Genomic DNA, 15,093 nt, shown 5'->3' on the forward strand with positions numbered 1-15,093 from the left:
AGAGGCTGGGAGGGGGCCTTTCCCCCAGCTCTGGTGATTCGGTGGTGACCAGGGACATTCCTTGGCTTGTGGAAGCATCACCCTGATCTCTGCTTCCCCATGTTCACATGGGGTTCTCCTGTGTGTGTCTGTGTCCTAATGTCCCCCGTTTATAAGGACACCAGTCGGATTGGATTAGGAGCCCATCCGAGTAACCTCAACTTAATCACACCTGCAATGACCGTGTTTCCACATAAGGTCACATTCTGAGGGGTCAGGACTTCAACTTACGAATTTGGGAGGGACACACGTCAACCCCGAATGGTGCCCGAGTGGGGCAGACTTGTTGAGTGAGGGAGGTTGGGGGTCATTCTGACCTGCCTCTGTTGGCGTGAGGGGCAGGTAGCCCTCAGGGACTGTTGTCGCCTGTGGTTCTAACGGCCCAGCCCGGGTCCTGGATTTGGTGCTGTGCTCAGAGCCCAGGACTCAGCCAGAGTGAGATGGGAGAGGTTCCTGTGCTGCGGCCCTGCATCCCACTGTGACAACGGTGACCTCGTGAGGGGACACCGGGGGCTTCTAATATGATGAGAGGACTGGGTGATAGAGGAAGCTGGTGGTGGGGACGGGCCAGCAGACCCCTGTGAAGGTGGCACCAAGGGGAGAAGGGGGCTGAGGGGCAGGGGAGGAGCTGCAGAGGCGAAGGCCCAGGAAAGAGGTGGCCACTGAGGACAGAAAGGAGGCCGTGTGGACATAGCTGCTGCCCCAGCCCTCTGTGCTCTTCCCTGAGCCCCCAGGAGGAGGGTGGCCTCGGGCATGGGCCGGGCATCCAGGTGCCCAGCAGGAGTGCGCTGAGTGGCTCACAGAGATGTCAGGTGCTCTCGGGGGCAGGCCCGTGAATGTGCATCAAGGATGGGGTCCACACAGAGCGCCTGGCACACAGTAGGCGCAGCTGGATGGGCGAAGGATCGGGCTCTGGTGTTTCCAGCATTGGGAAGATGGCAAGCTGGCCCAGCAGTTCTGGGGGGCGGGGGTCACTGTGCTGGGACCAGGATGAATAAATGAAGGAAGGAAACGAAGGATGGGTCGTTTCCTTCTTTTTTTTATCTGCTTGCGAGGAAGACGTTCCCAGATACCTAAGTGCAGGCACGTGGAGAGTTTCGCCTCTTGAAATGTGGAAGCAAAAACCAAATAATGAATTTATTTGGTTGCCAGAGTCGTTGAGATTCTGAAGCCTGGTGGGCCCTCCATCTCTCATCATCACAGCAGGCAGTTGCCAGAGTGGCTGTAAGGAAGGAAAGCAGACTCCTCACAGCATGCAGAGGTCCCATAATGAAGTCATCACTTGTCCTCAGTCCTGTCCCAGAGACCCCACCTGCCACGCCTGCTCCCTGCCACGTCCCCACCGTCTGTGTCCGACCACAGGATGCTAGTTGACTGCAGGGTGAAGTTAGCGTTCTCGCAAAAGGTGCAGGGTTTTATGGGGTCTATAAAAGCAACATTGGAGATGCTTTATTCACCCACAGAGCCACTGACAGGAACAAAGTCATGCCAATTCCTGCCTCACTGGGGAGACAGCCGTAGGGGAAACTCTACAGTGGAAACTGTTCCTAGGCCGGAGCAGGTTTGGTTACGAGTTAAGGAACCAAAGGATCACAGTGATGGGATGGAAGGGTTCAGTGAAACTCCCAAATTCTTGAATAAAAAGGAAATGAGTAATATATTGATCAACTTGATGACTATGAAGAGAATGAAAGAAACAAACCAAGTGAAATAGCAAATAGACAGTAAAGTGGAAAGAAGCCAGACATATCCAATTTTACACTAAATGTGAATGGCTTGAATGCCTCTGTTAAAAGGCAGAGACTGTCAGAAGGGTTTTTATTTTTAACAAATACATTGTTCAGAGGAATTCAGTCAAGCAAACTGGTGATGACAGTTGAAAAATGAAGGGGTGGCCAAAGTGATGCCCAGCAAGTGCACACAAAAGGAAAAAACAAAAGCAGGGTGGACAGCATCAGGGTCCGTGCTGAGACCGGCCTGGACAAGGCACCATTTCTAGGGGAGAAAACTTTTATGCATCAGAGAGCATAACAAAATATGTAAAGCAAGCGCTATTGGAAATGCAGGGGTTGACTGTGATACTCACGGGAAATTTTAATGCATCTTTCTCAGCACAGGACGATTCTAGCAGACGAAAAAATCAGTAGAGACACGGATGGTTACACTTTGCAACTGTGAGCAATTTCAGATTCCAACAGTAAGCCCAAATAAGTCCCTGTTACCTATAGCCAGGCAACAAGCATCCCCAAATGTGGCTCCTTCAAACAACCATCACGAAGAGCTTAGGGTCCGTGGGGACGGATCCCCTCTGCCCTGCCTGGAGTCAGCTGGGGCTACAGGCCCTAGTTCCGGGGTGGTGGGCCGCATGGTGGAAAGCCCTCTTCCCCTGGGCCTCCCTGGGGCTGCATGTCTTCCTCACGGCTCGGTTCCAAGAGATGGGAGGCGAACAGGCCTGGGGACTGTCACTTGGCCCTCTTCTTCTGTCTGGCCTTCACAGAGCCCAGGTGCAGCGGGAGGAGAAGCAGACTCAGGACCACATTTCAAAACCAGCACTGTAGCTATGGATCCTAATCACAGAGGTGTTTTATTTGTTTACGCCCATGGAACACTTGTAAAGACCAGTCACTTTGTGTGGCCATAAAAACACCTAACACACTTTGAAAAATTGAGACTTAGCTGTTTACATTTTCTCATCAAAGCCCAATACAATTAGAAATAAATGGTTACAAGGTCACCAAAAAGGCTTGACTATCTGGGGATTAAGCAGCACTCTCCTACGTGGCCGTCAGGGAGAGGAGGCCAGTGGGGAGCATGCAGGCCGTGTTCAGTGATGAAAGCAGCCCCTCTGCGTGCAGGAGGGCGCTTCCCGGGCCCCCGTCCGGGCCCAACACCAACAGGGGACATTTGTCGTTTCCACGCTGTTGCCCACGTCACTTGACAGTGGCTTCGTTGTCTTTACAAGTGCATCTCCCCAGGGTGGTTGAAATTCACTCGTGAAAAGCAAATAATAATACAGTAAAATATATAGGCTATATTTTGTGTAAACACACACACACATGCATTTTTCTTTTTTTTTTTTACCAAATGCCTCCTGAGTGCCCACCGTCTGCCAGGCACCCTGGGGTTGGGGGACGAGCAGGCTTTGCTTTGTCAGAATCTGCCCAGACTACCACCCGGGGGCCCTCTTCCCGGCCGCATCTGCCTCTCCCGTGCCAGCCAGGTGTCGGGGCGCCGAACCACGTCCGCCCGCTGACCTGGGGACACCCAGGTGGGGAGGAAGCGGGCGGCACTTGGGCACCCCCGTGTCGCTGGTCCCAGGGCTGGAGGCACCTCATTAAACCACCTGCAGCTCGTGTGACTTTAGTTGGGTTGGCACCGGCAGTCCACGTGAAATTAAAATTACCTCGCGCCGCTCTCCTCCCCGCCGCAGGCGGGCGGCCTTTTTCCAGAGGCTGAGCCCGACGGCCTGCGATGCTGGGAAGGATCTGGCCCCCACGAGAACGGGCCCAAGAACGTGCCAGGGCACGGTGTGCCCCAAGGCCCCCGTCTTGCTGAAACCCCCATCGCATACCCGCTCCCTCGGGGCTCGGACCCATTTGCTGTGGCCGGAATGACAGGCGCTGGGGTTTGTGGTTACTTGTAGAACTTCGGACAGAGGACGAAGGGGGCGGTGGTGGTGCTGGAGGGGCCTGGACCGACCCCCACTGCACGCTGGCTCTCCACGGAGTGGGGTCCTGAGCGGCCGGCTGCAGGAAGGGGTTGCTCCAGGGATGTCCTTGTGCTTTGCTTGCTCCCTGGAAGAAGGTTTCCCGGGGAGCTCGTGGTGGAGGAGGTGCCCCTGTGGGAGGTGGGCCATCCTTGGCCCTGCCCAGTGGCCACTCAGCCTGTGGAATCATCGTGAAGTGTTCAAATGTGGCTCCCGTGAGGCTGTGGGTGATGGTACAAGGGGGAGCCCAGGGGACCCGACCCTCTCTGGGGAGGGGATGCAGGCCCATCAAGGAGCAAGGAAACCCCACATGGAGTTGCCATGTGGCCCTTTGAGCAGCAGGTGGGCGCCTTGTGAGCTCGGGGCTGGACTAGGCCCGGCCTTGGACAGACAGCCGAGAAGGTCGCATGGAGAGGGGTCCCCCGGCCTGGGCTGAGTGCTGCTGCCTGGTCGGGGAGGGGGGACACAAGCTCAGGACAGGACAGGCAGCGAAGCCTTCAGCATCTGTCAGACGGGGTCTGGGCGCCAGTCAGGAGGGCTGTCTGTGCTGTGAGACCCGTCTGGGTTGGGCCCTCCTCTAGGCCTCCCCACCTGTGCTGGGGACCGCCTCCCCACTCAACACGACCCTGTCTTCTAGATCCTTCCTCCCCACAGCCCGAGGAGCTGGGTCCCGCCAGCACCCGCATTTCACGGATGGGGTCACTGAGGCACCGCGGGGTTGAGGAGCTGACCCGGGTCACCAGCCCTGGGCGTTTGGTGGCCCTGGATCTCACTGTCCTGCGGGAGGGTGGACGCTTTCTGGGGCCCGGCCTGCCCCCCTCTGTCCTAGCGTGCATGCCCCTCGGGCCACAGGGCCACCCCCTCCGTTCCCCCAGCGCCTGACCCAGGGCCTGGCCCACCGACCCTGTCATGGCCACCTCGGGCCGCTGGGACCTCGGGCAGGATGCAGAGGGGCCCAGGGGCAAGGTGATGGCTGCACGTCCAGGGAGGCCGTGGCCCCGGGGGACACAGCCGAGCAGAGGGGCTCCCCACGGGTCACGGGGAGTTGGGTGGGGAGGGGTGTGGGGCTCAGCCCCCCGGCGGGTCCCGGGCAGGCAGAATCCCGGCCCCGTGCAGGGCCACAGCACGCGCCTGCCCCAGGCTGGGCAGCTCTGGCGGGGTGGTGCTGGTGTTGCGCGGTGGGGGGAGGGCGGCCAGCTGTGCCCAGCACATGTCACCAGGAGGCCCATGGCCCTCGCATGGGTGCGCGGCTGGGAGCAGCTGGCCTCAGGCCCCCGAACAAAGAGCCTTTGAGCAGCATGCACGCCTGCTCCGCGCCCTCCGGCCAGCTGACCTTCCCGGGAATGCCGAGGCCGGCCCCCTCTGTGGCTTATCGGGTCCCACGTGGAGTTGGAACAGCTGGCCCTGGAGTCAGCCGACCGGGCTCTGTGCTGGGGACCCCAGCCCCCCCATGGGGACACCTGGCCAGGGCCAGGCGGCCCGCACCTCTTCCAGAGACCTCACCCTGCTTGCCTGCGCCCCTGGCCCTGACGGGTGGCGTGGTCTGGCCCCCAAGTCCACCCCTCCTCCAGGCTCCCCCGTCTGTCTGGTGAAATCCTGTTTACCCCAGAAAGCACAGGCGTCCTTCTCACCCAGAAGACTTCGAGGGACCAGGAGCTCCCGCAGTGGGTCCCCCAGGCCCCATCTCCGAGTTGCCCACGTCTGGCATCCACAGGGCCACCTGGGAGGGTGCCGTGCCTTTTGTCCTCGACCCCAATTCCTGCTTTCCGTCGGCCCCCACCCCTCCACCCCACAAAGCTCAGCGCTTAATTCCCGGCAGTTAACCTTCCAACTCTCTTTAAAATTGATTTTTCATTATGAAGATAACAGAGCAGTAACATCTGAGCACCAGGGCTATGACGGTAAGGATCCATGAGCTTCCTTTATTGTTTAGCAAAAACAACAAAACAAACCCTTTCATCCGAGAAGCTGGGCTCTGAGCGCAGGCAACGCGCGGGGCTTAACCTCCAGGCCGGCTCGCTATCTGTCACACGGGGGCCGTGCTCCGCGGGGCCGTTCCCAGCGCTTCTGAACCAGGCGACGCGGGCAGGGCTGAGCCTCAAAACACATCGGGCTTTCGACAACTTTCCCGATGGATGAGGACGATTCATGAGCTGATAAAAACGAAACAATAGATAAGACGGCCGCGTGGACCTTCACCCTTCTGGGGGGTGGGCAGTGGTGCCACGGGGATTACGAAACGCCCAAGGAATCCGCACCCTTTCCCCTTTGTGTACCGGGGCTGGAAAACCCAGATAAGCACCTGCTTTTCTGAACCTTTATCTTGACTCTCGGGATTTGCGGATCTGCTGTTGACTGCCGTTACCCCAAAACGCCGAAGGCGGGTGCGGGCTGTTCCCCTGACTTGTACCTTGGTCGAGCTCGGGGGTCCCAGCGTCCGTCTGCCCAACGGCAGGGCCTCCTCGTGCAGAGCGAGCAGGGCCCTGGGCGTCCTGTTGGTGGCCGGCGCCCTCGGCCCAGCGCCGCACTCTGTCCCGGGGGTTCAGTGCCCGCCCGTGTCCAGTGCGGCCTGGCCTTTGCGCTTCGCTTCCTGCGCTGTCCTCCGCTGGGGACGCGGCTGCACCCGAGTGGCCTTTGCAGGCAATCACTGTGCTCCGTTTGCTCATTTAACAGTGAACTAACAATGGGCCACAGAGATTAAGAGCCAGAGGCTCAAGGACGGCTGTTTATGCCCCGCGGGGCCGGCCCCCAGGTCCAGGCAGAGGCCTGAGCACAGAGCGCCCGGGGGCAGGGGAAGTCTGTGTCGTGGAAAAACACATGCGCCGCACAGGTCACCACTTTCAAGTGCATTTAACACGTTAACAACGTTGTGCCACCACCACCTCCGTCTAGTTTCAGAACTTAGTCGGCACCCCGAAAGGGAGCCCTGCACCCGTCAGCAGTGGCCCCCATTCCTCACTTCCCCAGCCCCTGGCAGCCACTGAAAGGCTTTCTTTTTATTGAAATTGTGGTAAAATACATAGAACATACAAGTTACCATCTTAACCATTTTTAAGTGCACAGTTTGGTGGCATTAAGTACATTCACGCTGCTGAGGAAACATAACACCATCTGCCTCCAGCAGTTTCTGTCTTTCCAAACAGAGACTCTGTCCCCATTACACACTCACTCCCCTCCCCCAGCCCCGGGCCCCACCGTCTACTTTCTGTCTCTGTGGATGTGACTCCTCCAGGGGCCTCACGTGGGTGGAATCAGGCAGGATTTGTCCTTCTGTGTCTGGATTCTCTCACTTGAGTGTAGTGTCCCCAAGGTTCATCCACATCACAGCCTGTGTCAGAACTTCCTTCCTTTTAAGGCTGAGTAATATTCCGTAGTGTGGATGGACCTCAGTTTGTGTATCTGTTCATTCGATGGACACTTGGGCTGCTTCCGCCTTTTGGCTGTTGTGAATAGTGCTGCTGTGAACACGGGTGTGCAAATGCCTTTGAGATCCTGCTTTCTTTTTTTTTTTTTTTTGAGGATACACCCAGAAGTGGAATTGCTGGATCACATGTGATTCTATTTTTAATTTTTCGAGGCCCCTCCACACTGTTTTGCACAGTGGCCGCACCATTTTCCATTCCCGCCAACCGTGCGCAAGGCTCCAGTTTCTCTACATCCGCGCCAACACTTATCTCGTTTTCCTGATAGTAGCCGTCCTGATGGGTGTGAGGTGGTGTCTCCCTGCGGTTTCGATTTGCGTTTCCCGATGACCAGTGGTGTTGAACATCTTTTCATGCGCTTCTTGACCATCTGTACGTCTTCTCTAGAGAAATGCCTATTCAAGTTTCATACCCATTTTTTAATGGAGTTGTTTCTTAGGAACTTTGTTTTTTAAAATAATTCTGAACTTTACAAATAATACTGCCAAGAGCCACCCCAAACCCCGCTGCTTGTGAGACACATGGGGATCCCAGGACCCGCTGCTCTGAAGCTCACAGAAGGAGGGGCCCGGCCGCCAGGTGGGGGGCTCGTGGCTGCCTGGGGCCCTGACGTCTGAGCGCCTGGTCTGCTTCCCGCAGGCAGGGGATTCTCGGGCCTGTGCCCTGGTCTTGGCGCCCGGCCGGCTCACAGGTCCCTGGTCCATGAGTCCAACTGCAGCTGGGAGGCGACCTTGCTTTGTCTGAGGGACAGTGGCCAGGTGGGAGGGGGCCCTTTGTCCCTCTGGTGACTGCGGTCTTAGCGGAGGTCCCTGACACGAGGACGGCCCCTTCTCCCCGTATCTGTGGGGCAGAGCTCAGGGCCGTGCTCCGGCCGGTATCCTTGACCCCTGCTCACACGCGGGCACGCAGGCACCACGTGCGCTCACGGACAGGGGCCTCTGGGCTGACTCTTATCAGTGGAGGGGTCAGGTGTGACGGGGGGGGCCTGAGCGGGACCGAGAAGGGTGTGGGGACCTGGGGGGCGGGGTGGGGAGGAGCTGGAAGGACAGTGTCCCAGACCGAGCACTCGGGCCCAGGTGGGGAGGGGCGGGTGCCTTGGGCCGGCGGCAGACTCTCGGGTGGGCCAGGGCGAGCCCTGACCCTTAGTGTGGGCCATGGGGCCAGGGCGGTGGCTTGAGCGGGGCTGTGGAGGCAGGGGCTGAGGTGGGCAGGTTCTGGGGGGAGTTTGAGGCCTCTGTGTTCCCCTCCGGGGCTTGCTCAGGGCCTGGTCTGCAGAGACAGCCGAGCTGCAGGCCTGCCCCTGCCGGCTGGAGAAAACCCAGGGCGAGGAGAGTGGCCGGGGTAGGGGTGCGGGAGTCATCCTTCTGGGTCTGGGTCACTGAGGCTGGAGGCTGGTCCCCCTTTCCCCGGAGCTAAGAGGAGGCCGCCCTGCCATTCCGTGAGCCTGCTTTGGACTGGGGGTGCTGTCCCCTGAGTCAGGGGTAGCCCCACAGGATGGCTTGGGGGTCAGCCCTCCGGCAGGCCCTAGCCTACTGGCCTCCACAGATGGACAGTCCAGCCCAGTCAAAGCCCCCAGAGCAGCCCCCAGCCCAGGGTGGCCCAGGCCCCTCTGGTGAAAAAATTCCAGAGTCCCTGCAGGTCCAGAACTTCGGGCCAGCCTCTCTGCCCTCCCGGCACCCAGGTCAGTGGACGGGTGGTTCCAAAAGATGGTGATGGCCGGGGCCACAGGGAGGCCCTGGAGGTCCCGGTGAGCGGTGGCCAGTCCGGATGCCCCGGCCTTGGCCCCAAGTGCCACCCTGCCCCGCGCTCGAGGCTGACGGTGTGGGGATCATTTCATCTTGGAGCAAACGTGTGCTTCCCCTGCCCTGGTCCGGGCTCTCTCCCGGCCGGCATGCCGGCGGTGCCACATTAATGCACAGCCCGGCCCCGAGCTGCATTCCAGACTCAAACGGGATTTGGGGATTAGCGTTGTTTTAAATTATTCCTACACCTCACCCCTCCAGAGGGAGAGTCCCCCAGCCCCAGCCCGCCAGCCCCAAGAGGGCAGGGGTAGCTCTGAGCTCGAGGCCAGGATAATTTGGGGGGAGGGGAGACACACAGCATCAACAGCCAACCCTGGGAGTGACTTATTTATCTGAAGGTCTGTTGCAAGACTGAACTGCAAGTAAGCTCTTACCTGATGTTTATAAGATTTCTACCACTTCGAATATGCTTAGGACGTGGCTGGAGAAGGTATTTAAGTAACAAAATAATGCATCAAAATAAGAACAAACCTGCTAAGTGATTGATCGGCCCGATGGTGTTTGGATTTGCAGAGCTGGGATGGAGGCTCTGAGGACTGCTCGTTGGGGGACTCTGTCTGCCCCCTCGGGGCCATCAGCAGTCCGGTGACCCCTCCTCTGTGAAGATGCCAGCACTGGTGTCTCAGCTTTGGGGACCCAGAGGTGGTGGCGCTGTGGCCCTTGTCGAGATGGCCAAATACTGGAAGCCGGACCCTCCACCCGCTACGCCGCTACCCCGCTACCCCGCTACCCCGTCATTCATTGCCAGGGCCTCCTGTCTGTCATCTGCTCCTCACACCCACTTAGGACCGGCCGGGCCAGAATCTCGGGAAACACACGCACGAGACGAAGCCCTTGTACCGGGGAGCCCTCGGTCGCTCGTTGGTCTGATCGTTCATTCATTCATTCATTCGTTCATTCATTCATTCACTCACTCAGCAGATCCATGTCCAGGGCCAACCAGGGCAGGCATGCTCCGGGGCCGGGGAGAGGGCGGCGGGCAGGTAAACGTGGTCCCTTCCCTGGTGGGCTCAGCCCCCCTCCAGCTGAGGACAGAGGTGGCAACAGCACGACCCTCTGAGGCCACAGAGCCTGCGAGCGTCCACCCTCCCTCACTCTCCACCGTCCCCCACTGCCCCCAACCATACATACCCCCACCCTGAAGAACTTGACATTGCGAACCAAGAACTTTCTTGCAAAAGGAAAGCGGTAAATTTCCCACATTTTCTCCCATTATCCCCCGAGCTTGCCCCAAACACAAGCTGGATGGTGTAAGTATTCCATCCTAATTATGGATATTTGGGAGCCAGTGTCCGGCTACCCCCTCCTGGTGGGCTCCCTGGTGGGGGAAGGCAAGGCCGGGCACGGGAGCAGGGCCTGCCACCTGTCACCCAGTGGGGGCAGAAGTCCCCAGACAGGGCTGGGTTCCCTGGGCTGGGGCGGGGTGGGGACAGGGCAGGGCACCAGCTGGAAGTGAGCTGACAACGTTCTCAGGTCCATCCACGCTGTAGGCTGTGCCAGAACTTCCTTCCTTTATAAGGCTGAGGAATATTCTGCTGTGTGGATGGACCACATCTTGTTTTGGCTATTCAGGGCCCCTTGAGATTTCGTGTGAATTTGAGGGCTTTTTCTATTTCTGCAAAAATTGTCATCAGGGTTTTGAGAGGGATTGCATTGAGTCTGCAGATCACTTTGAGTGCCATTGACATCTTGACAGTATTAAGTCTTCCAATCCGTGAACGTGGGATGTGTTTCCATCTATTTGTCGTCTTTCATTTCTTTAAACAATATTGTTTAGTTTTCATTGTACAAGTGTCCCACCTCCTTAGTTAATTCGTAAGTACTTTATTCTTTTTGATGCTAGTGTAAATTGAATTGTTTTATAATTTCCCTTCCACATTGTTCATGGTTTGTGTATAGAGATGCAACTGATTTTTGTGATCAACTTTGTATCCTACTTTGTTGAACTCATTTATTAGATCTAACAGGATTTTGCATGGACTCTTTGGGTTTTTTACACATAAGATCATATCGTCTGTGAACAGAGATCATTTTACTTCTTCCTTTCCAATTTGGAAGCCTTTTATTTCTCTTTCTTGCCTAATTGCTCTGGCTGGGACTTCAGTACTCTGTTGAGTAGAAGTGGTGAGAGTGGGTATCCTTGTCTTGGTCCTGATCCTAGAGAAAAGCTTCCAGCCTTTCTCCGTTGATATGATGTTCGCTGTGGGGTTTTCATATATGGCTTTTATTACACGGAGATAGTTTTCCTCTATTCCTAGTTTGGTTACTGTTTTTATCATGAAAGGGTGCTGAATCTTGTCAAATGCTGTTTCTGCATCTGTTGTGATCAGGAGACCATGTGATTTTTTTCCTCCGTTCTGTTAATGTCATGTATTACATTGGTTGATTTTCATGTGCTGAACTGTCCTTGCATTCCAGGTATAAATCCCACTTGGTCATAGTGTCTAATCTTTTTTCTGTGGTACTGAATGCAGTGGTGGACCTGGGCCTGTCCAGGGGGGCGATGCAGCAGACCGGGGCCCAGGCCGCCTGCTTCTCAGTGGGCGCACGGGGGAGGGGGAGGGGTGCATGGGGGAGGGGTGCGAGGTGAGCTCACGCCCCCTCTGTCCCCGCAGGAGATCGTCCTGGTCGTGTTCTTTGGGACAGAGTATGTGGTCCGCCTCTGGTCAGCCGGCTGCCGCAGCAAGTACGTGGGCATCTGGGGCCGGCTGCGCTTTGCCCGGAAGCCCATTTCCATCATCGGTGAGTCACACCCGCCCCCCTGGAAGCTTCACCCCGAGGCTTCCTGACAAGGGCTGAGCACCCTCCCCCAGAATCTGGCAGGTGGACCCCCATCACGAGTACCACCAGGCAGAATCCCTCCGCCGCCTGTGACAGGGCAGGATCCCAAGGCCAGTGGGGTGACCTCCCAGGTCCCCCACACAGGAGCCAGCCTCAGCGCTCAGGTCCTCTGTCCCAAGAGGCTGCTCACAGGGCAGGGGCTCTGGTCAAGCTCAACACAACGTGGGCGTCCACTGCCCTCAGCGGCCTGCGAGGCAGGGCTGGGGAGGTAGGCTCGCGTGGCCTCTGCACGTGCCTGGGACGGAGGGCCTGGTCTCCCCGTCGAGGTGTCTCCGTGTCCCCGTTGTGGGGCCCTGTCCCACCTGACCGCCAGGCTCCTTGCTGGTGTCCAGCTGCCAGGCTGGTGACGGTGGCGCTGTCCCCTCCAGACCTCATCGTGGTCGTGGCCTCCATGGTCGTCCTCTGCGTGGGCTCCAAAGGGCAGGTGTTTGCCACCTCGGCCATCAGGTAGGCGGGGCTGCGGGCTCCCCGGTTCCGGGGGTGAGAGCGGCGGGGCCGTGTGCTGGGCGGGGTCCAGGCTCAGGGCCGGTGCTGAGTTGGGCAGGAGCGCTCACTCACTTCTGGGACTCAGGCTGGGACCTAACAGTCTGGGGCCCTCAGTCTGCTCATCTGTAAACTGGGGTGATCCTGGGGCTGCCCCCAGAAGGCGGTCTGGGGGCCAAAGGGATTGAGAAATGTACAGGTTTAGCTCCGGGCCTGGCGTTCTGCCTCCACCTTGACCCTGGGCTTCGGGAGTGGGGAGGGGCGCACGGGGGAGGGGGAGGGGCGCACGGGGAGGGGAGGGGCGCACGGGGAGGGGAGGGGCGCACGGGGGAGGGGCGCACAGCGACCTGTCCTCCGCAGGGGCATCCGCTTCCTCCAGATCCTGAGGATGCTGCACGTCGACCGCCAGGGGGGCACGTGGAGGCTGCTGGGCTCGGTGGTCTTCATCCACCGCCAGGTGGGTGGTCCGGGGTGGGAGGACCGGGTCTCGGCCCAGCCTCGGCCTGAGCCAGCTGGGCCATCCTGCCCCCCACCTGAGGGGCCAGTGTCCCCAGCCTGCCAGGCAGATGGTGCCCACGTTCCTCAAGCTGGGACAAGAGACTGTCAGGCAGATGGAAAGACAGAAATACAACGTGGAACTGGGTCCGAGAGGCCCAGAAATCTAAAACGGGGCAGATCATGATCAGCCCTGTGAAGGCGGAGGTGGTTGACCCGCGCCCCTTCGTGAGGCCCAGCCCCGCATCTCACCGAGGTTCTGTGGGAAACAGAGCCGGGCCGGTGGTCCAGGGCACTGGCCTCGCTCCTGGAGGCTGAGACCCAACATTGCCACTGACGAGCTGGGAAAAATAAGTTATTTCTGAAGTCCGATGTCTGCATGTGAGACATGCTGCCATTTATGTCAACTTGGTGGGAAATGTTGGGGCTTGCCGCCGGCAGGCCCCGCTGCCTGTGATGTCTGCCCGGCGCGGGTGCCGGCTGGTCACACCTCCTCTGCCGTCTCCCAGGAGCTGATCACCACCCTGTACATCGGCTTCCTGGGCCTCATCTTCTCCTCCTACTTCGTGTACCTGGCCGAGAAGGACGCCGTGAACGAGTCAGGCCAGGTCGAGTTCGGCAGCTACGCGGACGCCCTCTGGTGGGGGGTGGTAAGTCGGGACCTTCGGGCCACGCGGCCACTGCCCCCTGGGCCGGGGCGGGGCGGGGCCAGGATGTCGCCCTGGGGCTCTGGTTTCTCAAGATCTTATGCCTCGAGACAGCCCCCCCAAATGCTTGAAGCCCTGCCTGGGCACAGGTTTGTAGTTGGATGGGCGGGCGGCACAGGGCTCCGCCCACAGAAGGGCCCAGCGCTGGACTCGTAAAGCCTGACAGTCACCATTGTGGGGTCCTTAAGGTTTTTATCTTTGGACTTGCCTTTTGGGAGGGAAGTCTGGCGGGACTGAGAACAACTGTGCAGGGGGCACGGCCGCACACGGTCCCAGCTTCCGCCTTCCCCAGGGCCGGGTTCTCCGTCACCCTGTGCCCCGCGTCTGTGAGGTTCTGTGCTGGCCCCTCAGGTATCCCTGCACCAAGGAGCGTGACTTTGTAGAGCAAACAAAAGCCACCACGACAGGTCGGGGGATCCTGGGAAAAAGGAAAGGGCTCCCACGTTTTGACTGCGCATCCGGCCCGCAAATTCTGTAGCCGGCCCCGGGCAGCGGTGACACAGAGGTGCCCCGGCTTCTGTCCTGGGGGCCTGGAGGCTCCCCCGCCTGTGAAGTTGGGCTCCTTGGGTGTGCCGTGTCCCCCTCCTGCAAGCACCCAGCACCCTGGCCTCGGCCTGGAAGTGGCCAGGAGTGTGGGCTGGCTCCTTCCAGGGATCACGCTTGTGGTGGGGAAGGGAGACGTGGGGCGCGGGGGGCAGCACATGGCCATGCTGTGGGTGGTTGCAGGGGTCTCCGCCAGCTGCAGGACGTCTGACTGTGTGGCCCCCGGGGCCTGCTCACCACGGAAGCCCAGCATCACTGGTGTGTGGGCCTCAGGGCGCAGAGGACACCCCTCAACAAACCCTCCGCTCGGGCCTTGTGGGGAGACAGGTCCTGGGCTCTCAGCTGCAGGGTGGCCAGCAGCTTACCGGCCTGGGAACAGCATGTGCGGGGGGCCCTGAGGCGGCCCAGACGGACCCTGGCCGTGGGGGAAGGCAGGGGTGCAGCCCGAATGCCCGCTCCGTGGGCCATCTCTGGGCCGTGGGCTGGCCCTGGCCCTCCCCCTTCCCTGTGGGGTGCGCTTGGATGCCAGGGGCTAGTGCCTGGGGTCCAGAACAGCCTGAGCAGCAGAGTGGGTGACACCGGCCCGGCTACGAGCTGCCCGAAGCTGAGGGTGGCCGGTGGGAGCCCCTTTGAGCTGGGGGCTGGGTGGCTGACGTCCAGGCTCGCTCAGCCAGGGAGAGGAGAGGGTCGCAGGCTGCACGAGGTCGGGCCAAGGCCTCGGGGCAGCACCAGGTCCAAGGGGTCCCGGGTCCAGGCAGTGGCTGTGCCGGGCCCTGGCCGTGTCTGTCCCTGACCTGCTTCCTTCCGGAAGGGGGGTAGGGGTTCACTCTCTCCCCAGGTTCCCCACCAGCCTCCACAGGGAGGCCCATCCCGGATGGTCTGGGTGGGGCGGGAAGCTGCTCCATGCCTCCACCCACGCCCCCGTGAGGTCCACACGTGTTGGGGGAGGGGCTCCGGATATTAACCAAGTCAGCGTTTTTCTGGAAGTTTCCAGTGTGCCAGGCCGCCCAGGGAAGGCAAGCTCTGCCGGCCCCCCTGCAGGCCTGTGCCTCCAC

At 59.5% G+C, this 15,093-nt stretch overlaps 2 protein-coding genes across 9 annotated transcripts in view; one reads left to right on the top strand and one right to left on the bottom strand.

Moving 5' to 3' along the window:
• Window positions 1-15,093, top strand: part of KCNQ1 (potassium voltage-gated channel subfamily Q member 1) — a 349,026-nt gene that overhangs the window by 81,750 nt on the left and 252,183 nt on the right. For 3 of the 5 annotated variants that reach the window (XM_082342549.1, XM_082342547.1, XM_082342548.1), the window contains exons 3-6: window positions 11,585-11,711; window positions 12,179-12,257; window positions 12,654-12,750; window positions 13,298-13,438. The exons of the other annotated variants lie outside the window; for them this stretch is intronic. In XM_082342549.1, coding sequence (XP_082198675.1) covers window positions 11,585-11,711; window positions 12,179-12,257; window positions 12,654-12,750; window positions 13,298-13,438 — 444 coding nt within the window. The remainder of the gene's footprint in view (window positions 1-11,584; window positions 11,712-12,178; window positions 12,258-12,653; window positions 12,751-13,297; window positions 13,439-15,093) is intronic. 5 annotated transcript variants of the gene reach the window in all.
• The window catches only part of LOC309606045 (uncharacterized protein), a 129,005-nt gene that overhangs the window by 4,156 nt on the left and 109,756 nt on the right, over window positions 1-15,093 (bottom strand). The window contains exons 1-2 of one of the 4 annotated variants that reach the window (XR_014231627.1): window positions 6,156-8,171; window positions 5,642-5,898 (exon numbers count right to left, since the gene is read on the bottom strand). The exons of 1 other annotated variant lie outside the window; for it this stretch is intronic. Coding sequence is in view for 1 of the 3 variants with exons in the window: in XM_082342554.1 (XP_082198680.1) it covers window positions 5,892-5,898 (7 nt within the window). In the remaining 2 variants the exon portion in view is untranslated. Of the gene's footprint in view, window positions 1-5,641; window positions 5,899-6,047; window positions 8,172-15,093 lie in introns of those variants that run through there. 2 more of the 4 variants (XR_014231628.1, XM_082342554.1) reach the window with 2 other exon arrangements.

The sequence above is a fragment of the Balaenoptera borealis genome, assembly GCF_965194805.1.
Source record: "Balaenoptera borealis genome assembly, chromosome: 11".
In the NCBI taxonomy this organism is placed as follows: Eukaryota; Metazoa; Chordata; class Mammalia; order Artiodactyla; family Balaenopteridae; genus Balaenoptera; species Balaenoptera borealis.